The sequence below is a fragment of the Lepisma saccharinum genome, chromosome 19 (assembly GCF_977018435.1).
Source record: "Lepisma saccharinum chromosome 19, izLepSacc3.1, whole genome shotgun sequence".
NCBI lineage: Eukaryota > Metazoa > Arthropoda > Insecta > Zygentoma > Lepismatidae > Lepisma > Lepisma saccharinum.
In genome coordinates this window covers 37,137,984-37,163,832 of record NC_139247.1, presented here as the reverse complement: position 1 = coordinate 37,163,832, position 25,849 = coordinate 37,137,984, and the positions used below count along the sequence as shown (strand labels likewise).

General features: G+C 38.3%; 1 protein-coding gene across 1 annotated transcript in view; it reads left to right on the top strand.

The window, feature by feature from the left end:
• Nucleotides 1-25,849, top strand: part of Rsod (superoxide dismutase family protein Rsod) — a 45,291-nt gene that overhangs the window by 9,712 nt on the left and 9,730 nt on the right. The window contains exons 2-4 of the mRNA XM_083141150.1: nucleotides 7,157-7,367; nucleotides 18,204-18,360; nucleotides 20,994-21,192. Of these exons, the coding sequence (XP_082997276.1) occupies nucleotides 7,157-7,367; nucleotides 18,204-18,360; nucleotides 20,994-21,192 (567 nt within the window). The remainder of the gene's footprint in view (nucleotides 1-7,156; nucleotides 7,368-18,203; nucleotides 18,361-20,993; nucleotides 21,193-25,849) is intronic.

Below are 25,849 nucleotides of genomic sequence, written 5' to 3'. Positions count from 1 at the left end.
CCTCTCACCTACAACTGTAATTATTAGAATTTTGAAAACTGTGGAACCATTGTTCTTTAGGTGAAATGGTAGAATATAACCTTGTTCCTGTAATTTTTCACTCAATGTTTTCGATCTAATGCATTTTCACTTCGATTTTTCTGTTCGAATACTAACTAAATGAACTTTATTTCTGTTCGTAACAAACTTTCGGCTTTCTTGTATCTTTAAGTGAACGATGTCAATTTCCAGTGGGGGTCCATCGACCCGTTCGACCCCCCCCCCTCCCGACGCCCATGCTGAGGATATGAAATCAAGTAAAATGAACAATATTTGTTGCATCTTTTTTGCACCATTTTACACTGAGAGAAGTTGGATTTCTCCTTTAGCTACAGAAACTAACATCACGGTAGTCAGTGCCGGATCTACAAACAGCACACCTCCGCAGTGCGGGGGAGGGGGGTGAGGAAGCCTTTAGGGGGCCCTTGTCATGCCATTTACATAGTCAAATATGTCCATGTAAAAACAATAGACGTAGTAAATTGTCCAGCACCGCAGAGCAGTTAAGACCACCTGAATATTGTAAGGTAAAATGATTTTTATTCATATTAAATTGGCTAAGAAGCAGTAGTTTTCTGTTAATAACTAGTTGAATGCTCCATACCACAACTAAACATTAATTTCTTTCTAACAGCAAGTTTTTTTATTGCCCAGCTCTGTGGTGTGGAATTACTAGTTTAGATTGTATTGTGCGTACATATGTATTACATAAGAGGTGAAACGGGTCTTAGTAGTTCAACACGAAAATTCCGTGGATCCCTATTTACTTTAGGGATCATCAAACCTAATTTGCTTAACTAACCACCATGGCATACGCAACCCGAACTGATAGCAAAAGCAGAGCAATCACAGAAATATTATGAAACAGGTATTGGTCCATCATTCTCAGTTGAATTGTCTCTTTAAACTGCTCACAAAGGTTTCATCTGTACAGGCGCGTCGCCTGATAATGTTCGCATGAGCACGTAAACACTCATGTGTATGTCTTAAATTACGTACATATTAAATGCACACACACACACACATACGTATATTAATTCGAAAAAATACTGTTTGATGTACGAGTATACACACACAATTTACTCTGACACGACTTCTTTCACATCTGATAACTTTTTTAGATAGTTAGTAACACTGACTCTTACGGTGTTCCACTGAGGGCGTTGAACACAATTGCTGTGCGTGTTGCATAGAGCTGACAGCTAAGGGGCTGCTGGCCACTATACCCCGAAGATGTTCACTTCTCTGTGCGAACACTGCAAGCGACAATACTTCTGTAATTTGGCACCAGAGTGCAGCATATACAAGGCATGTCTAGGGCGACTCGAAAAGGTCTGTGCTAAATAGTTCCAAACTTTAGCGACAATTTGCTAAACCTGGTGAATTTTAAGGGCGAGAGGGACAACTTCCCCTATGTCCTTCTTGTATTACCTCAAATATAGCGTGGTTTTGGTTTTGGGGTGAAATTGTTGAAAATAAATTGAACTGTTATTCTCACTTTTTCAATTGAACATGAAGTTACAAGGGAGAGGAGTAAATCTGCATTCAGTACAAGAACATTATTGTGAACACTCGTATGCGAACTGCACGCGACGCCACTGCATCTGTATATGATTTTGCATAACTTATGTAGCTATGAGAAGGATAATACAATTCTACCTAGTTCTCCAGGGATGTACCGACCTCCGTGGCGGAGTGGTTATCGCAGCCCGAGTTCGAATCTCAGCCTAAGCATGGGTGTTATTTGTGAGTGTCCCTTGATCAGTTTCATCATATTACCCATCTTCATCGTCGCGATTAGCCAAAAGTGGTGGAATGCGAAGCAAAATAAACTAAATTCAATCAATCAACTAAATCAAACTGTGCGGGTAGGTAGAGGGTGTTTCTTCTTGCCTCTGAGGATGACCTTGTCAACGATATTCCAGCTTCTTTTGAACATCCGGAAGATTAGAATAGAACCCTGCACTTTCCACCGCGAAAGTAAGTTTCCTATCTTCCTTTTTCTCGCGTAACCTTCATCGCAGTGAGTCCTACTGCCCCTCTTCCCTACTGAAGTCGACAAGCGCTGACCTAGTTTCGCTTGGACGATCGTGCCTTGAAGCCAATGGCAACCCACGCCACACCACGCCCTTCTGCAAGAGCAAATCAAGTCTCCAGTGGCGTACGTGTCGACCACCGCAATGCCCTTGTCTTTGTGATTCCCCAAAGTGTCAGAGACAAGGGGCAGCCTCCCCAATGGTGTAATTGTAACGACGTTGCCTTGTAATAAAGGGTTTGCGTGTTCGATACGCGGTAGTGGCACATAAAGTGAAGTCGCCGTACTAACTACTGTGCAATCACAGCGCAGAACGGTTGTTTTTGACAAAATCCTGTTTCCCTAATGGCTGCTTTGCGGAAAGGGATTTTTAACGTTGCCAGTTCTTGCCAAGCGGTGGGCGTAATTGACTGTTTGAGCGCGAGTTCCTTCGCAGGTAAACACTGCAAAAAGGCGGTCCCCTGCAACTAAAATATTGGGTGGCCCTTAGGATAAAATTATCGAAAATACTACAACCTATATATATATCATCGATGTCGTCAGAAGGTAACGGACGTACAACAGTTAGATACCCCCCTGCCCCCCTTTGAAGTGTTTAACAAATTATAAGAAAATTGAACTATCTTGACATACTATAGCTAAAAATCGAAAATAATCTGTAACACGTAACAGGTGTGGACGATGTGGAAAATTTGTCTTAGTTCTTATTTGAATATGAAAAGGCTTCGACCCCTTTGAAAATATTTGGTGGGAAATTATATTTTAATACCACACATAAAACTAATACTAGTAAAAAAAAGTTCATGAATTACCAAGTTTTAATGTTTGTGTGGCAATAAAAGAATAGACTGCGTCTTGCGAGCAACTGAATCTTCATACTGGATTCATAACTGCAGACAATTTATACTCTAAAAGATTCCGACAAACGGTAAATATATCTTTAAAGGTGTGAGATAAGGATTTTTTTCTTATTTTAGAAGATTGAGAGCGAGTAAATTAATACAGCATTTCTAAGGGCCCACAGGTTAAGTAGGTAGGGCCCCTTTTATTGAGCCAGTACGCCGCTGCTTATTATCACAGACATCATCTTATATGTTACTGGGAACCCACTCCACCACCTTCCACAAAAAAATATAAATAAATAAAACAGTCGTGAAGTTATTTGTGGTGTCCACTGACTCGTAAATTACAGTAACTCTGTTGATATGTATTCTAAACTCTCCGATCGGGCGTTTCTATTTAGTGCTCACCTCAGTGAATTCAGAGTTAAAATTTTGTCGTTGTTGACTTACATTTTGTCTATTTAGTATTTTTTAAAAATATCCTACACTGTCTGTTGAATTTCTGAAATTACATAAAATTTTAGGAGCGCAGAGGAAACATTGCCGGGCCCCTACACCTGGGGGGGCCCCTGAATTTCGGGGGTTGCGGGGGCGGCCGCTACGCCACTGGTTCGGATTCCACTTTCGGATTCCAGTCCCAATTAGTCTTTCTGTACATAAAGTGGACTTTTACTCCACCGGGTATCGAACCCAGGACCTCTTGATTACAAGGCCACGACGTTACCACTATGCTATCGGGAACATCCTTAGATCGTCACCCCCCGAAAATTTCAATTACCTGTCAGATCATTCGGGCAATAGCTGAGAAATTTGGCAACCATATTGGTTGCTTTCTTTGGCTTCCTTTCAGTAACTTACTTTAACGTAAAACGTACCTTTTTTTTTCGTTTTAGTAAGCACTGATTCAGTCCTCTTTATAATTAGAAGTCAAAATAATGAAGGAATTTAAATTATCGTCCGTGTAAAGGGTTTGACCATTCGTCCGGGAGACCGAAGTCCCCAGTTCGAGGTGCCAAACAACTCTACCGCTGGTCAGTTGGTTCAGGGTTCCGCGGCCGCCCGATTGGACGGTCGCCGGTCCTTGGTTCGCGTCTCCGGTTAAGGAAACACGAATCCTACCACCAGCTAACGGTTTAATTCTAGGTTCATGTCACCGGGTCGGTTATTTACACCTCCGGCGGTAAGCCACGTCGTGCATAAAGTGGTGCTGTTATTCATTTATAGCTATAATAATAATAATTGTAATAATAGAAAACTATAACCCTTCTGGTCAATGGAGACAAGCTATACAGCTTCAAACTCAGGACTAAAACCAAAAATATCGACCATACGAGGATATACATCTATACATATATATAAATGAATCAAGAACACCTGTAGGATAACGAATATATATGTGTATTCGGCAAAAATAAACACAACAATGATAATATAACACATTACTTGTACATATCCCCTCGCTCTCATTCCATCATGCACTCACACACACACACTGCAGGGGTGAACACAATATAGCATTACATGATAAAATATCTAACCGCCTCTTTGGTTTATTTCCCGTGTACCTTCGAATATTTGAGATTTCTATTAGCCCCTTAGGCTTGTTTTCAATGTAAATACGCGCGGCCAGCACTCTGTCACGTATGAGACGCGATTAGCTAGGCGTCATAGTTTCCAAAAGTAAGTAATAATTGACATTACACTTGTTGAGGCACTACTATGCAAAAATAATAAGCATACACTAAATGAGTGACAAGAGGAAATTAACTTGATTACAAGTACACGAGTGCTGATAATACAAACAACTGTAATATAAACTAGGATATATTAAAAATGATTAAGTCGGCTATACTAATTAGTACCTAGCTTTTCTGATACATATATCTATCAAAGAGCACGGTCGAAAAGTTAAAAACACAAACATATAATTAATCATATAAATACTCGGCGCGAGAATAGGAAAAACCATAACAAATCGTAGGTCTTTTACATTTATAGAATTTCGAAGGGTGAGCGAAATAGGTTCTTAATTTTGAAGATTTATAGTACTTTTGATTTGATTGGCCAAAATAATTAGTAATTGCAGGCAACATTGTTCGATTTCATCTCGCTTTGTGTTGTGACGAACCAGTGGCGACGTAGGTGGACAAATGTTCACTCTCACACATAAAGATATAACTGGAGGATACTATACCGAGTCATTGGCGGCGTGGTCCTCGCTGATGTCAACGGTCCTTGTTGCGGCGTCCCGACGACACTCGTGGCTATGCCAGTCTGTCCTCCTGGCGGGCGAAAACTGTCTCTTCGACTTAGACGTAACATTCATTTTTCTTCCCTTTTTCCATCGCGGCGACGAAGATGGGCGGAAAAGCACCTCGCTTCCATCTGTCTGCTCGGGGCGTTGCATCCGATCATGGCTTCAATGGCCGTTCGGGGATACGCAGGGCGTCGGGTCGTCTAAGGGCGGACGTCGTTTCATCTCTCTCTTTTTCTCTATCTCTTCTCCTTTTCTCGGCGTAGCATTCGTCTCACTGTTGTACTGTCGTCTCCCACCTGGGTTGGCAATGCGAGTTGTCGCTGCGGCGTGGCTTTCATCTCAGACGCCGTTATGCAAGCGTCGTGGTGCGGTTCTCTTGATTTAAGGCGTCGTATACTTAAGCAGGCGTCGTGGCTTCTTCTCTTGGCTTCATGGCAGCAGTAATCGGAAACCCGAAGGTCCCGTCCCTCTTAGTTTTCAGCCGCCCATCATTATTCAATGTCCCTCCTTGCAAAAAAAAGGGAAAAAAACACAACTGAAGCACGTGAAACACGTAATTAACACGGCCTCAATTCCTGGCACTGTCACTGTGATCACACACTTACGACAATTAACACGACGCGGTCGAAAGGTTAGAACAAAGCAAAGTTCCGTAACTCGCGCAAAGTGACGCGGAGATGGTGTTCGGTCTGAATATGGCGCTAAACTGTGTCGGTCCTCTGGAGTCCAGGGGTATTTAAGGAAAACTTGAAACTTCAAAAATCAACCGCCTCGCAGTTCGTTAGCTTAGAAAAATGCTGGACGGTGGTCCTTCTTCCAGGCTCGTTGTCTACTTGGAAGGTTGGGGGTGAAGAAAAAAAAACAGAGCAGTCCTCACACGTGTTGCGAAAGAACTCCCCCTCGGTCGTCCCTTAGTGTCAAAAATTCCACAAGTCGGTATTGTTTTCCTACCCTCGCCGTCTAGAACCGAAAATCCAAGAAAAGCCAAAAAGCACAACTGGCTACAGAAAGTTGTTAAAGAGTAATTACGAAATTCTAAAATACACTCACATAAACTACAAAAAAGACTGGTGACAAAAGTAATTGTCACATCCGTTTTAACTTAAGGGCTGATAATGTGTATGAAACTCTAAAGATACTCGCTGAATGTGTATCGTGCATTCCCGTTTCCATTGTGCCAGCCACCGTGGCGGAGTGGTTAGTACATCGCGCCACGGGTCACAGGTTCGAATCATGGCCTGGATGTTTGTGAGTGTCCATTCATCAATTTCATCATATCAACACTCATCCCCATCTTGGCAAATTAGCCAAAAGTGACACAAGAAGCGAAGTAAAATAAAGCAAATCAATCAGTCAAACCGTTACCATTGCCTGCATAGAATGGCCATTCAACACCATGAATAGGGTGATGACAAGATTAAGAAATAAGATGGGTCAGGATACACTTCAAGCTTGTATGCAAGTGTCAACTGAGGCGTACGAGGAACCCGCAGAAAATTTATTGATGATATCATCCAAAAATATTCTGTAAAGAAAAGAAATGCCTTGAGGCATCAGTTTGCTGTAAATGTTACGCTATAATCTCATTCTTAAAATAATCGTTAATTATATCTAATTAAACTTAATTTCATATCATGGGAAAGGGTCAATTTTAAAATATTTGTTGTATTGTTTTATTAGTATTATTATTTTATACCTATGAAATGCCCCCTCCCCGGAAGTTGAACTTCATATTTTACAAGAACAGCACACATTAGACAAAAATGCTGTATAAAGAAGCGAATTGCAGCATTGCCAAGTGAGGCGCTAGTATCGCGACCTATGTAGTTTGTCAGTATGAATAATGAATATCTTATAGATAGTAGTATTGACACTACAAAGGAAGGTCTGGAAATATGTGTTTCTATGTTATATAGGTTAAGAAACCGAACATCAAAAAGTCCAAATGCATGAAATATACAACCCACGTTTCTTTTTTTCCAGCCTTATCAAAAGCAGTGAGACTGAGCACGTATATATCTCTCCAAGGAGTTACGGGAGAGGTTGTCTTTGAACAGGGAACAGCAGCGACGCCAGTGACGATTCGGGTTGCACTCCACTCTGACGAGCCAGTGAGATTCTCATGGAACATTCGTGAATTCCCAGCTGATTACAGGAACCTTGGAAGATGCGCGAGGGAGCAACTTGGCAATGTGTGAGTATGAAACGAATGTGGCGTGAGTGTTTGCGTTGGTAGTTCTTTGCGTGTTTCCCGCAAATGCAACGAAATGTAATTTACTGAAGAAGGTAACTGGAGAAAGAGAACTTGGCTTATAAATATGTATATTTAGGATTTGGTTCAGAATTGTGCAAGGGGCTGTACGATTCCCTCGAGCTTACCCGCCCTCCCACTTCCCAACCTGAACAAAACTGTAGGTGTAACTTGGCAGGGGCAAGTGGCACGGGCGTCGCCAGAAATTTTCCTAGGGGGGGGGGGGTCGAATCGAAGATGTCGACCAGTGGTATATGCAGAAGTTTGTCAAGGAGGGGTTCATTTTAAAATTATCGGTATTTTAAATTGTTATTATTGTTGTTGCTATTACAGTAGCAGTTTTAGTTTAGTTTATTTTAGCATCCAATAAGTTTACTATATGAATAATATAGTACTTGTTACAACCAAGATTACATTATAGTTACTTCTAACATTAGTAGCAGTAGCAAACGCAGTAGTATAAGAAGCTTCAAAACGTGTCAAAGTTATAAATTAACAGAGTTTCAGTGTTGCAAATTATGAAAGTTTCGTACCAAATTCGATATCTCAATACCATTTTTAAACAATGATGCAAAATGAGGTGAAATAAAGTGCTTCGTTTATAAATTGTCATAAATTGAAAAGCAGTAGATGGAAATTTTCAGGGGGGTCGACCGACCGGTTCGGCCCTCCCTGTCAACGCCCATGGCATGCCTCCTCCAAATTTCAGGCCCGTAGCCAGGCAGGGGTCAGGGGGGCTCAGTCCCCCTGGAACTGCCATCAGCCCCCCTTTACATTAGGTAAACTATTTTGCATAATTTGTTTGCAGTGAAGAGTGAAAATGTAGACAACTCACAACTTTAAGGATAAATTCACAGAATATGAACAGTATCTATTACATTCGCTCATTTTGTTTATGAGCAGAAGTAGCTGCAAGTATTTAGAATATTCTCTAGACTTCAGAAAGTTCTTTCATAGGGGAGCTTCTTTATCTGTACCTTCACTGTCCCTGTTGCAACTTCCCGCTTAGACAGAAATCTGTGACTTTGATGTCATCATGCATGTTCCCTCCGCATCTGAGTCAAAGGTCAACAACAGCTCCCAAGTTTTGGGAAGGAAGGGGAGTCTAATTGCTTCGGCCGGGGGTGGAATATACTGTAGGCACTGTGATTAAATATTGTGCGTTTTTTGTGTGTGAAATACATATCTGTATCATCTGAAATAGTATGGGGTGTGTAAGGGATAATTTCAGTATCAGTCAATTAACACTTCAAGAGATGTTTTAAAAGATGTAGAAAAATGTAGTATTTGTGTAGTATATGATATTTATAAATGAATGAGGCCCCCCCATACACACATAATTTACCTTCATTTAATATTTTTTAAAAAAATGGGCTTTGCTTACATGTCACCTTATCCAGACTGGTAGATATCCAAAGATTTGTATGCTTTAATGTTTAAGCGTCTGTCTTTTGTGGAACCCAGTAGTTTGAATTAAATAGGTATAAGTAAATGGTGGGGTACCGGACGAATTTGAAAAAGTCACTACAAAGTTAATGTTTGCTGGGAAAAAAATATTTACAGAAATATATAGTGAAGATCATAGCATTTTATGATAGACATTCAAATGTTCCGTTACTAGTACTTACTAGTAGTTACCAGCAATTTTGTTTTGTTTTGGAATGCTTACACGTTATGAGGAGAATGAAGACATGGTGTTGTTGATGAATGATGAAGCTCACTTCCACCTAAATGGTTCTGTAAATAAACAGAACTGTTGCTACTGAGCTGTGGAAAATTCCCGACAACTCCATCAGAAACCCCCCCATAGCCCAAAAGTGACCGTGTGGTGTGCTGTAGGTAAGGTCCTTATTTTTTTGAGGACAACGCTGATCGTTACCTTCAGATGTTAAACGCCTTTTTGGTACCTGAATTACAGAGAAGGAGGTTACTCGTCGAGCACTGTGGTTTCAGCAAGATGGCGCCATGGATCACACAGCCAGAGCCTCAACGACTGCTCTTCGAGCTCTGGTCTCGAACCGCGTAATTTCCAGATTTGGTGATGTTCCATGGCCCCCTCGATCCTCGGACTTGCCCGTGTGTGATTTTTTTTATGGGACACCTGAAGTCGCACGTCTACGAGACTAGGACACACACACTAGATCAGTTGATGGAGGCTATTCGTGAGACCATGATATGATCTTTACTATATCTTTCTGTAAATACATTTTTTCCAGCAAAAATTAACTTTGCAGTGACTTTTTCAAATTCGTCCGGTTTCCGTGCCCACAAATGCAACAGCAGGCAGTAAACAGATGTTATTCTGGAATAAACCTCTATAAGTTGCTCATACAATGGACCTGGAATGGATAACCCTTGCTTTGTCAGGACACCTCTTCTTCTCCTCGTCATTTAGTACTTTTATGTGATACATTTCATCTGACATACAAAAAGAGAGAGAGAGAGAGAGAGAGAGAGAGAGAGAGAGAGAGAGAGAGAGAGAGAGGAAAAGCCATAAGTGTGCGCTTGAATTGCCCACCTACGGTAACATTTAGACCGAACCGGAAATTGCTGTTTCAAAGTTCCACAATCGATTGTGGTATTCGATTTGCTTATGTTTACTCATGGATAGTAGGGATGCCCACTAAAAATTGTCCTCATTTTGACATTTGAGGGGGGTTGCCCCTAAAACAGTTTTTTAGCCGAAACAAAAAAAAACACGTATTTCTTCCTTTGGGTCCCTTTATACACCTGCCAAGTTTCATGGAAATCGGAGGGGGACACAGGGATCAGATCCTTACTTCAATTTGTCCTCATCTTGACATTTGAGAGGATTTTGCCCCCCTAAAACAGTTTTTTTTTAGCTGAAACAAAAAAAACACGTATTTCTTCCTTTGGGCCCCTCTATACACCTGCGAAGTTTCATGGAAATCGGAGGGGGCCACAGGGGTCAGATCCCCACTTCAATTTGTCCTCATCTTGACATTTGAGGGGAGGTTTCCCCCTAGAACAGATTTTTAGCCGAAACAAAAAAAAACACGTATTTCTTCCTTTGGGCCCCTTTATACATCTGCCAAGTTTCATGGAAATCGGAGGGGGACACAGGGGTCAAATGCCAACTTAAATTTGTCCTCATCTTGACATTTGAGAGGGGTTGCCCCCTAAAACAGTTTTTTAGCCGAAACATAAAAAAAGGAATTTCTTCCTTTGGGCCTGTTTATACACACACCTGTCAAGTTTCATGGAAATCGGAGGGGGACACAGGGGTCAGATCCCAACTTCAATTTGTCCTCATCTTGACTTTTGAGTGGGTTTTGCCTCCTAAAACAGTTTTTTAGCTGAAACAAAGAAACACTTATTTCTTCCTTTGGGCCCCACTATACACCTACCAAGTTTCATGGAAATCGGAGGGGGACACTTAGATAACCTCCCTTGTTAGTCTTACACTTTGTAATTATATAACACTGCATATTTTATAATGTTTTATTTTAATTTGTAAAACTGTAACTGTAGAACAATTGTATAATTTTTGTATAACATTTCTATCTTGTTATATGTGTTAAAGGTTTCATCCTGGAATGGAATGTCTCACATTTATGTGTGTTTCCATTTCCAATACATTCGAATGAATACATATTCGTTTCAATGGCATTTACAAAATCACCTCTGACATTTTATGTTAAACAAGTAAGATTATTTTTGTGCACGAGTGTGTTAGCCGATGCGTAGCAAAGTATTTTAGGAACAACACTTGAAAAAAAACAACTTTTAGGACTAACTAATGAAAAATTTTTTGTAATCGAAGATCATAATACCTTTTAAGGTGTGGTAATATTATAATGGGATTGAGATACGAAACTCTCGGATCCGGATTTTCGGATCCGGATCCATAACTTTTGGATCCGTTTGGCCATCCCTAATGGATAGCCCACATACTACACAGAAAACCGACTTGCAAGCTGAGAAAAATCAAAGAAGAAGCCTTTATTATAATGGACAAAACCCTTAAAGCCATCCCAGTGTAGAATTCTATCAAATATCGCCCCGTAACTTTAATGGGGGCTCCCCCGTAGCCAAATGGTTAATGGTCCCGGGTTTGATTCCCGGAGGGATCCCTCAAAACTTGGGCATTGACCCAGCTTCGTAAGGACAATTGGGGAGCTACTTGGAAAGAATTAGTCTTGAAAGCCAGAAAGCAGCGGCGATGGGACTCGATGCACTCACCACACATCACAAGGAAGGAAAATAAATTCCTGCAGACATACCTATGGCAAATTAGTGAAAAGTCTGACTCGAAGGGTAAAGGCTAATGCCGGCGAAAGATGGACCTATACCATACTGGCACACTACCAGATTCAGATAAGGTACTGATACTCTCTTTGTTATTTATGTCTTCACAATACTTTGCCCACGATTGTCTTTTTGCACTGATATAACTTTTCTTGGCCTGTGCTATTGCTTTCTTATAATTAATCCAAGTTTCCTGATTTGGTATTGTTTTATAAACTTTAGTAGCTTCAATTCTCTATATTTTAAAATTTTGGCAATCTTTATTCCACCAGTGTACTATTGGATACTTTTTTACAACTTCCTCTTTTGCCCTTGTACATGATCTGTCCATAACAATACTAACAGAATCTACAAAATAATCATATGTACTCTTATCAATATTATTTAAATCTGAATTTTTAAATAAGATTGTAAGTAATTTAGAATATTTATTCCAATCAGCTTCATTAACTTTCCATTTTCTGAGCGGAATAGTGAAAGATCTCACTGAATTAGTATCAGTATAAAAGAAACATGGATAATGGTCACTGGTTCTCTGATCACTGTCTGATTCCCACTGAAATTGACCACATATATCATCTGACATTAACGTTAAATCTATAGCTGTTGGCCGAGTACCTAATCTTCCTATATACGTAGCGAACCCGTCATTAATTACATTAAAGTTGTATAAATCCATACATTCTACTAACACTTTCCCCAACTTGTCTTCATCCTGATCTCCCCATATTGTGTGATGGCAATTGAAATCCCCTGCTATAATAAAAGGCTTTTCTATGCATTGAAACATTTGCGATAATGTATTTGTCGTTAATTTCTGTGACTCTGCACCTGTAGGAATATATATAGATATAATACTAACTTTTTGATTCATAAAAGCAATTTTAATTCCTACGACTTCAATTTTGTATGTGTCGTATATAGACAATGTATAATCAAAAGATATAGGTTCAAATGGAATGCTTTCATGAATCATAATTGCAACTCCTTTACTATCATCTTTAATCTTTTCATAAATTATGTGATAATGATTTACTTTAAAATAATTTATGTTTGATGGGTTCATAGAGATTTCCGATAAACATAAAAGTTCAGGTCTATATTCATCTATTAATTTCACCAGATTTTGCTTTCTTGCTTTCAGTGATCTTACATTCCAGTGTACCCCCACGAATGTTTTCCATTATTTTTCTTCCACACCCTAAGGTGTCTCTCCAAAAATTTCCAAATCCTCAATAATTTTCTGCACCTGGCCATTTATTTGTGAGCATTGTGTTAGTATTTCTTTTATGCTTAATAAGTCAGAATTTTTAGTTAATGTCGCCATAAGTTTCGCCATTAATTGTAACAAATTATACATAAGATCCTTCTGAGATGTTATGTGAGGAAAGTACACGATTTTTTTTCTGTTCTTTATTGTTGTAGATTCCGATGTTCACCTCTTGCATGCTCCTATTTGTACTATCCACATCTTCCTCATTATTCCTTGTCTTAATTACAGTTCCTGTAGACTTTCCATTTAATTGTTTTTGATTACTTTGTAATTTATTTAGAGAACCTTTACTCGATTCTCCTTGAGAATTTCCATTATAATTATTTGTTTGTGAATAGAAATTTAGTCTGAAATTTTTTCCAAATTTATTTTCAAATTTGGAATAGTCTCTATGATCTTCTGGAGGAACTCTTTTCCATGAAACATTTTCCAAGTATGTATCTGATTTTCTTTCACCCCAATCACTTAAGGCTTCAAATCTGTTTTGTATTGTTATGCTATTTCCTACAACACCAGCCTTTCTTGTGTTAATTTCACTTACTTGACTTTTGTTTATATGGTTTTTTTATTTGATCAGCATGTGAGATGCCTTGAACAACATAATTGCTTGGAACATTACCCGTTATTACTTTCTCTCTTGCTTCTTGCCGGGATAAATTATCATATGCCATAACTCTCATGATTTCTCTTTCCATTTTCCATTTTACACATGACTTATCAGTAGCCACATGTTCTCCTCCGCAATTTAAACACTTCGGAGTTTCATTACAATTTTCATGTTCCTCTCTTCCACATCTAGCACACTTAGCTTTATCCTTGCATATGGCTGCTGAATGTGCGAATCTGTAACATTTCTTGCATTGCATCATATTTCTAATTTTAGGAGTAACATCGAAAATGTGACTAACCACTATAATCTGTTTAGGCATTTCTTGAGATCTAAACGTGATTGATATTAGCTTAGTAGGAACAAAATAATATGAACCATCATCTTTTCGAATTCTCTTCTTCATTCTTTCCACTGATATTACTGTTGGGTCTTCAATACTTTCCTTAATTTCCTCCTCTTCAAATTCAGTGGGCACACCATATATCAATCCTTCCTATAACACCATTAAGCCTTGTTTCCATGATTATGAAAAACTAAATATGCTGACCAAGGCAGTAATTTATTTTATTAAAAACATAAACTAAAACGTAACGTTTCAACCTTCAACCGTTTTTAATAAAATAAATTACTGCTTTGGTCAGCATATTTAGTTTTTCACAATCCTTCCTTCACCAATAAGGATTCTGGAATGAACACATCAATATTATTTTCTTTATGAAAATGCATATTTTTCATGAACTTGTTAGCTTCATTCCTGGTGTAAAAATAAATCTTTGCTCTATATAAACCACTTGGTTGGATATATCTGACCCTCATATCTTTCTTTCGCAATTCATTTCCTATTTTCATAGAGTTAAATTTCTTTTCTGCACCTTTTGTACTAGTCATTATTCCTAAATATGGTCCATTATGTGAATCATAATACGTTTTACACTTGTCTACATTATTTTCTCTTCCACCTTCTCCAAACATGTTTACTTTATCTTTATTATCTAACCTGTCCATCCTTACCGCTTTTGCTGGAACTTGATCATCTTCAGAAGATCTGACTCTTTTAGCTTGTTTTCTAGATGTTTCTTCTATAATGTTATCTTCTATAACAATTTCATTGTCTTCTACCAAGTTCGTTATAATTTCTACTTGATTATTAAGTTCCATATAACCTATGGCATCCGCCATGACGTTAACAAGAACAGCCTTACGCAAATCACATTAATGAGTATATTTCCTTTTACCGTAGTTTTAAACTTCAACTTAAATAAGTATATGGGTTTAACTCAATTCCAGTCACAAAATTCTCTCTTTATAAACAGCACTCACTGAAATAACAACTATTAATATTACCACAATATTACACAAACAGCTCAGTTTCCATCAACCACAGGCTATTCCTTTTTCTTATAAATAACAGTTGGGCTGAAAAGTTCGTAGGCTGACTCATAGATGGCGTTACTAGAATTAAATCCATGTGATTTTTACTTAGTACTAACCTTCAAAAGATACGTGTATAAATTTCACAGCTGCCGGATAATTAGTTCGTGAGATATAGCATTGTGAGTGAAGCAGCTTTTGTTATTGTGAAAAAATGGATAAAAAAAGAATTTCGTGTGTTAATAAAGCATTGCTTTTTGGCGAAAAAAAAATACTGTTGAAGCCAAGGCTTGGCTTGATAAACATTATTCGGACTCTGCACCAGGAAAATCAACCGTTGAGAAGTGGTTTGCTAAATTTAAACGAGGCGAAATGAGCATCGAAGACGATGCACGCAGTGGACGCCCCAAAGAGACTGTTACCGACGAAAACATCAAAAAAGTCCACAAAATAATTTTAAATGATCGTAAAGTGAAGTTGATCGAGATAGCTGAGACTTTAAAAATATCAAAGGAACGTGTTGGACATATTGTGCATGAATATTTGAACATGCGAAAGCTGTGTGCAAAATGGGTGCCGCGCGTGCTCACAATCGATCAAAAGCAACAACGTTTTGATGATTCGGAGCAATGTTTAGCGATATTCAACCATAATAAAAACGAATTTTTCCGTCTATATATTACAATGGATGAAACATGGCTCCATAACTACACTCCAGAGTCCAATCGACAGTCAGCCGAGTGGACTGCACGTGATGAACCGAATCCAAAGCGTGGAAAGACGCAACAGTCGGCTGGCAAGGTTATGGCATCAGTATTATGGGATGCGCATGGTATTATATTCATCGATTACCTCAAAAAGGGCCAGACCATCAACAGCGATTATTACATAGCGTTGTTGGAGCGTTTAAAGGATGAAATCACGAAAAAACGGCCCCATTTGAAGAAGAAAAAAGTGCTGTTTCATCAAGACAATGCACCGTGTCACAAATCAATGAAAACGATGGCAAAATTATATGAATTAGACTACGAATTGCTTCCCCATCCACCATATTCTCCAGATCTGGCCCCCAGTGAATTTTTCCTGTTTGCAGACCTTAAAAGAATGCTCGCTGGAAAGAAATTTAGCACTGATGAAGAGGTAATCGAAGAAACTGAGGCCTATTTTGAGGCTAAAGAGAAATCGTACTATAAAAATGGCATCGAAAAATTGTATGACCGCTATAATCGTTGTATCGCCCTCAAAGGCAACTATATTGAATAATAAAATCGAATTTTGTCAAAAAAATATTTTTTACTATGTTAGCCTACGAACTTTTCAGCCCAACTGTTATATGTATAATTAAAAGGAAATCTTCTTCTTCTTTTCTTCTTACAATTTTGGGAAAAAGGCTTCTTCTTCTTTTCTTCCTTCTATTTTGGTAAAAGGCTTCTTCTTCCTTCATATCTTTGATTTGTGAAAAGGCTTCTTCTTTTTCTATCGTTGATTAGTGAAAAGGCTTCTTCTTTTCTTCCTTCTATTTTGGTAAAAGGCTTCTTTTTCTTTTCTATCTTTGATTATGAAAAAGGCTTGCTTCTTCTTTTCTTCTTTCTATTTTTGGAAAAGGCTCATTCTTATTTTCTTTCTTCTAATTTATTGTCCTTGCCTTTAAAGCGTAATCTCATTTATTACATGTATGAGCTCGTTTTCCCTGCTTCTCTGGCATTATACAAAGGACACAAGCTATACTTATAGAAAGATTAGGGGCGTCTAAGTTGACAGTAGCGCCACCTCCTATGTAACGACCAAAGGGGAATAGCCCAGGATCGCTAACAGCAAGCGCTGCCTATGGCCCAGTGCATCTAATAAGGAGCGCCACCGAGGGATGGACAAACACAAAAGCTGACAATGTTCTCCTCGTCAGAGGTATTAATTCAAATTTTGATCACTAGGATCAAAAAGGAATTTCTGAATTCATTTGCTCACTTATTAACTTTCCTAATTGTTTCATATACGAGCATATTCTTAATTATCTTAATTGGCTATTTACAACATTTTATTTACTCCTTCTATAATTTTTATACTCTTCCTTTATGTGTTTTGCATTTACTATAATATATATAATCGCTCTTCTCCGCTCCTAGTTTCTACAATGAACTCTGCTCTTCTTTATATGGTGTGCTGCCATCTATCGTCGCTTTCGGGAAACATTTCTTCCTTGCATTTTTCATTGTGTCATCAGAACTGGCACGTGACAAATTGTACGTGATACTCATTCTGATAGATGATTATGATGGCCGGATCTCACTCTTCATCGTGTTTCGAAATGAAACAGATGAGGAACAACAGCTATCTCCACCACATGACAAAGTCCTAATGGCTTGGCACTTGCTCATCCATGTCCCTCCAAAGGGACTACTGACCTGATCAGATCAAAATTAAATACGTTTGTAGGCCTAATATAATCGTGTTTGAGAATGCTAATGCAGCTTAAGGCAGAGGGGAAGATGGAACTTACCCTGCCCATGCATGTAGAGTCTCAAACCTCTCTCTCTCTCCCCCCATTTGATGATCTCCAACTCTGCTCTCATGTAATCTGTCCTTTTCCGATCACTGACATCTCTTTTTGTTATCTCTCTGTTCCACAATCACACCTCGCTCACCCCAGCAGTGACCAGACATTTACCTGTGGAATTTCCTTCTCATCACCTCTGAGTTACAAGACTTATACCTGCACTGACAAACATTCCACACTAGCAATTTCCACTTCATCTACAAGCAATGATTAACATACATTTTATATGGGGATTTGTTACTCTGTTAAAAAAAAAACAACTTCTTACTCTTTTGTTTATGAGAAGGTGTTCCTTTATTGAAATACAAATACATTTTGCAAAATGAAGATAGAAGATAGAGTTCTTGTATTTCCTTGGAAAATAGGTAAGTAAGAAATATGTGGATAAAATATATTCAAATTACTATATGCAATAGCAGCCTGAGAATTCAAATTGAATATCTTCCATTTGATATGTATTTGAAGCCATATGACTTTGTTAAATATATTGAAATGTAACAAATAGAGTGCCCAGAAATTACATAATATGTAGTTATAACGTGTTGCTTTAGCAGTCTGTACCATATTTTCCCATCTTTTCATGTATCTGGCATTCATTTTTTAAATGAAATCTGATCCTCCTGGGCACAACATTGAGTGTAGCGCAAATTTGGCACTCTGAAAATTTGCTGAGAAGTAAAGTCTAAAATTCCTGTGTTTCAGGGTTGTGAATCTAGATGACATAGTTGGACCATTAGTTCTTCCTGACAACAGTTCTTCTGAAGTAACGACAGACCGTTTGTCCCTAACTGGTGAAAATGGCATTTGGGGGAGATCCTTGTTGCTTGATGGTATGCGGACAGCCTGTGGCACAATCATGGTAGGTAAAGTAGAGTTAATAAGCTTGGGGAAGCAGGAAACGCAAGTTCTATTTTTTATGTACTTGTTCAAGTAAAGCATCCTATGCTTATCTATATGTCCTTTTGAATATTGTATACTTTAACAGCTGTTTGTTTGAGAATATAGAAAATTATTTCCAGATTTCAAATTGTAAATGCAGAAAACAATATGGAATATAGTGAATGAACAAAGAAACAAAAGTACACACACACACACATTCACAAAAGGAGGGAAGCGAAATGAAAATACACTTCTCAAAAAAAGTTTGGAATATTGTTATATTAAGCGATAGGCACTGTGGCATATGTCGTCGAAAACACCAGAATGTCCAGCAGAGACAGATACCATGTGTTGTTGCATTCCAAAACTGCACCTATCAACTAATGCCTAACATAACAATATTCCACACTTTTTTTGAGGTGTATGTAATGGACTTTTCATCTCACTACTGAAGTTCGTGGGTTTGGCTCCCAGCCTGAACATGGATGTTCTTTGTGAGTGTCCTTCAACAATTTCATCTAATCATCCCTCATCCTCATCATTGCGATTAGCCCAAAGTTGCAGAAAACAAAGTAAAAATAAACAAAATATAAATGTAAACACAGACTAGCATATGGAATAAATCCCTAATATATGGAATTAATAACGAGTATTCTACGAGGTTTATTTTTTAATTAGGGGTCGTTTTGAAATAAAACGAAAACATGCAAAGGAAGAAATTTAAGTATCTCTGTGGCTGTTCATATGTACATTCAGCTACTTCTCAATGTAGTTCCCATAGTTGTTGAGACACTTGTCATAGTGGTAGATGATCTTTTGTAGACTCTCATCAAAGAAATCTGCTGCCAGGTCAGACAGCCAATTCGTCATGCTCTGTTTGGCTTCATCGGTGCTGTTGAATCGCTTCCCAGCGAGGAAAATCTTCAAGTGGAGGAATAGGTGATAATTTCTAGGGGCGAGATCCAGACCATCCGCTCCCAGCCAAATGAGTTAATGAGCGACTGTGTGGCAGCTGCAATGTGTGGCCCGTGCGTTGTCGTGCAGCAACATGATACCGGAAGACAGCATTCCTCATCGTTTATTCTGTATTGCTCGGCGAAGTTTCTTGAGAACATTGCAATACATGGCCGCATTAACACAGCGGTTGGGTCGTATCGCGCTCTCAACATCATGCGCCAATGAGTCCGTTATGATTGAGGGGCAGATCGTGGTTCGTCATGAACATTCGTGCAACCTGCCTTAAACAGATGTACCCACTTACACACTTTGCCTTCAACAATGACATTCACACACACCTCACATAACTGGCGATAAATGTCTGCCGCTTTCACATTTTTTGCTGTCAAAAACCTGATCACTGATCGTATCTCACACTTGGGATTTTCAATTACCTGCACCAATTCCATTGTTTACCACAACCACACCAAGCATTTCACAACGTTCAAATGGCGTCTGTTTACGTGCAAGGCATGTCGGTAACTAACACACATGCACAAAATGCCAAACATGCAGTGTTGCCAACGTGACCACAAAACGGCCCCTAATTAAAAAACAAACCTCGTAGTAATCAAGTATGCATCTTTGTAATAATCTTTGTAGATTGTTTTTCTACCGTTTTTGGTTAATTGCAATAATGAGGATTAGTGATGATGAAATTGACGAAGTGACTCTTTTAAAGAACGTTCATGTCCAAGCAGGTAATCGAACGCAAGAACTTCAGTGTTGCGATTAAACGTATACTACTCAATGGCTTGGTCATGGATCTAGTAATGGACTGTGTGTCACACACTTCCATTTTATTTTACAATTATAGTTTATTATATTTAATACGTATTATACACGGTGATTCAAAAGTCCGTTAACACCCCCTGTAAAGTGTAAAGGACTTATGCTGGGCACAAATGGTCATGATAGAAACAGGTTACGCCTAGGGGGAACCATATTGGTGTGTTCCAAGGGGACGTCCGCCATATTGGTGGCCACTATATTGAATTCAACTGAAAAATTTTAAATGGGAAGGGGGTGATGTGATTATCAATTGAGGCTAGAATTTTACGAGAAATGCTCAGGTGAAGGATTTTTCTATGTATCTTTAACCAGTAAAAAGTTATTAATACATGCTTGTACCAATTTCCTCCTTTTCGAGGTGTCAGAAAAGAGCATTAAAATGCGTCTAACGTGTCAGTATTGCATTGAGATTATACTGATGTGTCACATTTTCTGTTTATTAACTTCCCCATGAACATAAACATTAGCTTTGTCACTATGAAGGACTTTTCATTCCACTGGAAGCATCCCACTGTAATTGTTCGACAACCATTCATAATACTCAACTCTTCGGGGATGTTTAAAATCATGTGCAATGACACATGAACTTCTCACCTTAGATGTAAATATGATCTCGATCCAATATTGATGTGTTAGAGGCATTTTAATGTTTTTTTTTTTTTCTGTAATCTGTATGTGATATATCTGTACTGCTATAAATTGTTATTTGTATTTACATCCTGCTCTGTTCAACATCATAGTACATTTGTATATCAGTACATCATTAGGACCTCATGAACAGAAATAAAATAAATATACAAACTCATATCAGATTTGGTATTGCAGGTTGATGGAGATGAGAAGGTGGCTGAAGCACGCTTTTACACCCCAATTGCAGGTTCTGTATTCTTTCGCTGGTATGGAGGCGATGCTGTAATTGACACAACCATCTTCAGCAACTTGTACCACGTGACTCAAGAAAAACCTGTTGCGTCAGATCACAAATGGCAGATTTTTACAACAGATATTTTAGATTCTACAGCTGGTAAGACACTTTACTTTAAAAGCAATGGTATTTTCTGACCCTGAAATTAAGATGTTGGCAAAAAAAAGAAATTGTTTAACCTTGATCTTTGTATTCTGTGAACAGACATTTTACATTTTCTGCAAGCAGCTATTCAGTGTTTCTTTTCTCCAGTCCAGTATTAACTCTAGAAAGCTAACATGTCCTGTGCCAAACATTGAAGCTAAGCAGCCATCTGCTAGACTACTGATTTCTTCAGAATTAAAAAGGAGCATAAATTTTGCAAGACATATTTTATTTACTACAAAAGTTAGTATTTACTTACAATATACATGAATAGCATGCAGGAATGCAAAATTACATTTTTATAAGTCTTGTGTGTACTCAAAACAAAACTGGAGTTCATCACACATGGCTTTGGAGCAACAGCAGAAGAAGAATCTGTTCATCCTCCTCTTGCGTGAGGGGCAGAATGCACAAATCTTCCTCCCTTGTTGTTGTTGTTGAGCAACTGCATTAGTCTCTTGCATTTCCACAATCAGGATGTTACCCAAGTAACCAAAAGTGGTTGGCCAAACATTGGGCCAACCGTACTGAAAATGTTGGCCCATGGTTGGTCCAACATAAAAACATACCATTGGCCAATGGTAATTTTGACCGTGGTTCCAATGTTGGGCCAATGTGTGGTTTTACGTTAGACCAACGTACTGAAAACTAAAGAATGGATAGGTTTGTGGTCTCATATACACATAATTTATTGTGAGGCCAAATGTAAACAATAGTACAAATTATTATGAAAATAAAATAAAATACACAGCACTTTCTCAGTCACATGGTATCAATGTTTTCAAGGCACCATACCTTCAAGTGGTAGCACAAAAACTTCTAGAGTTTGCTTAGTTTTCCACCTTTCATGGAATTTAGTCTGCACATAACATTGTTTAACCACCTTCACAATAACACCTGTAAGAATGTTCTTGTTCTGCTACAGCTAAAGAGACAAACAATAAGCAATTCCCAACACATTTTTCATCCAGAGCAGCTGACAAAGAGCTGGTGAGTAATTGCAAGATTAAAATGGCTTCTACTTTCATTTAAAAATATATTATATTTCCAGTTTGTGCTGTGACTGAAAAATTCGAAAAGAAACACTGTTACATGTCACTTATTTTACACTCTAGAATTTACAGCTTGCTCCTGAAAGTTGTCTCAGCATAAAAAAGTTGTTTTTAAAACTGATTTTGACACACTTTTCCATGGTTGGGCAAACGTTGGCCCAACATAAGACCAAAGTTAATTTGCCAACCAATGTAAAGCCAACCTTTTCAACGTAAAAACTGATGTTGGCCCAATGTTTGTGGTTCCTTGGGTAGCAAAACCTGCCAAAGATGTCATGTAAGTGTACATAGAGACAAACGTTTCATCTGCGACACAATGCAAATTTAAAAACACACTGAAGGAATGCTTGTATAAGGACACCGATACTTTCCCGTCAGTCTCTCTGACCCAAATGAAGATAGATGGGGTGGGGAGCAGAAGAGTTAAGCGGAAGGGGGTAACATAAGAAAATGGCACCACATGCGTAGTGTGCCAGACCACACATTAGCTTTCTAGGGTTAAGATGATTCAAATCTGCATACCCTTGATAATTCCAACCCATTTTTTATTCCTGAGGTTACTAAACATGTCCAACAGTAAAATTTATTCACACAAAGCCAGTTTAAAATTAGTTAGAGTTATTTTCGAAAATGTCACCCAAAATATTATCCATGACCACTTTAGCACATGTTGACATTGTGAGATTAGGACATAGTCGATGATTGTCAATCACTTTTTCATCTCTTTGAAGGCTGAAAAAGCAACTGCTTGCATCCCTTTGCACTACACTTTAAGTAACAATCTTAAAATAATCCTAATCCTAACGCAAGTTTAATTGACCAACAATCACAAAGGGAATAAGGTGGAACACTAGGTGAAAATCAAGGATAAAGTGCTGGAAAATTAATACAACACATTAAACCACTTAGCACAATGGTGGAAGACATGGGGTGCATGGGCAGTCGTTGTCAGATAAATCAGTGAAGATATTGGAATCTCACGCCAATGACCTTCTTACTGGACTGATATGATGCATTCTTATAATGCAGATCCTCGAAACACTGAGAATGTAAAAGCCTTCAAAATTTTTATGTCACAGTATATTTATAAAAAGAAAGATACATTATTCTTTAATTTAATTTCCTTTGGGTGTTGACACATAAATTACACACCCAGTGAAAACACCACTGTTTCTAAAGTTCTTTGATGTGTTACCTCACTGTGATGTTACCCATTGCTTTACATGCATGTGCTTGGAAACCTGGCACAAATAATCCATTGACTGTACTTAGTTACAGTCAGATTTAAATAAATCTAAGAGTAACAGTAAACCTTGCATGTCATATTGAATTTTTATTTTGTGGGTAATAAAAATATGTGAGATGAAGTGACATAAAATTGGTTATTGATAATTGTAATTGACAACTACAAGTTTGGAGTAATACACAATTAAAATAAAATTATCAGGCATCTCTGAGAAAGTTATTAACCCTGCACTTTTTATAGTATTTTTTGAAAAGATACCACACGTGAATAAAATGTTGGAGTGAAAAATGTATGTAAGCTAGGGGTTTGTAAAGTATATGTGTGGATTTAACACTACTAGAATATCAATGTTCTTCTTGAAGATTTGCATAACCACTTTTTGTACATGCAACATAATCTAACACAATTTTTAGTGTTTTTTATTGATTATATTTAGTTTTCTCTTTGCTAACTTCCAAACCTATCTCTTAAGCTACTTTGAAAAATATTTTACCAATAAAATTGTAGATACCTTAATCTAGTAGTGTTACATGCAAAATAATCTAACACAGTTATGTTTAGTGGTTTTTATTGATTTTTATCTGTGACGTTTCATTCTGGTTTCCCAGAACTTTTTTGCCGAAACCAAGTGTTAGGTAATAATCAAAATCTAATTATTGATAACGACTCGTTTGAACCAGTTTCCAAATTCAAGTATTTAGGAGTAATACTAACAAATGGAAATGATATTAAAGAGGAAATAAAAAGCAGGCTTAATTCAGGAAATGCATGTTACTTTTCTCTTCATAAACTTTTGTCTTCTCGTTTAATATCTAAGAAACTGAAAGTTAAAATATACAAAACAGTAATTTTGCCTGTATATTATATGGATGCGAAACTTGGTCTTTTACATTGGAAGAGGAACATGAATTGAGAGTATTTGAAAATAAGATCCTTAGGAAAATATTTGGACCTAAAAGGGATGAGGAGACAGGTGAGTGGAGAAGGTTGCATAATTTAGAAGTACATAATTTGTATTCATGTCCAGATATTATTAAAGGTAAAAAAAAAAGGTAAAGTGATCCCCTGTGCATAGCACCATGCCATGAAGGCATATAGTGGGTGTGGGGGTAACGCCCGACACTTCCTTGATCCAGTCCTGAGTGGGGGTGATGTGATCAGCATCACGCCCCTGGCTGCCTTTACCCCCCAGGGTTTCCCCCCAGGTACCCATGTTGTTCAACGCTGGGTGGGCGCCGGGGCCGCTTCCATCGTTAGAAAAGTTCCCGGATTTGAACCGGCCGGGGATCGAACCCGGGACCTTTAGCATGGTAGTCAGATGCATTACCGACTGAGCCACCGCGGCCACCAGATATTATTAGAATGATTAAATGAAGAAGACGTAGGTGGGTAGGCCATGTGGCATGAATGGGAGAGGGAAGAAGAGTTTACAGGATTCTTGTTGGGAAACCTGATGGTAAGAGACCTGTAGGAAGGCCAAGACGAAGATGGAGGGATAATGTTGAGATGGACCTAAAGGAAATCGGTAGGGATGAAAAAGAGTATATAGATCTTGCTCAGGATAGGGGCAGATGGAAGGCCTGTGTTGCTGCAGCCATAAACCTTCAGGTTTAAGAAGGCTAGAGAGTTAGTTACAATTTTATTGTTTAGCTCAGTGTTTCACTTTCAACTTAATTATCAAATATTTTCTAGGGTAGAGCTGATGCCACTTTGAACCGTTAACCATACTGATGCTGATACTCATTCCGATTTCCATCCAATACCGATACTGGTGCTTGAAAATTATATGCTGTTCAAAATATTAATTAATACAGTGTGTCCACAAAGTCCTGTCCCTCGAACTTTGAATAGCTGTAAGTTAGTAATGAAATGTCGGAGATGAATACAACTTTAACACAAGAGAGCATTGTCCATTGGCATGTTTTTGCAGTTGAAAGAAATACACCACATACCTGAAGACATGCAGGAGGGGGAGGGGTATCGTGCAGGGTGGAGAAAGAAAAATGAACAAATTCATATTTTTGCCTCAAAACTTCTCTCAATTCCTGGTTTACGACAACTTTCTCTGAACTTTTAGTCTCTACGTACACAGAAATGTCGAAAGAGGCTAATTTTTTTTCGTTCAATGTGTAGGTTGACAGAGAAATAACATTTTATGACGTCAGCAGGAAAACCTACTTTTTGCACATTTTCACAGCAGTTTGCAACACTGCAAGCATAAAATTGCAAATTAGTAAGTTAGCGCTCCACTCTAATTATAAGCATAAATTTATTAAAGTTTTGTTTTAAAATATTAAAGAATCACATCAGAAAT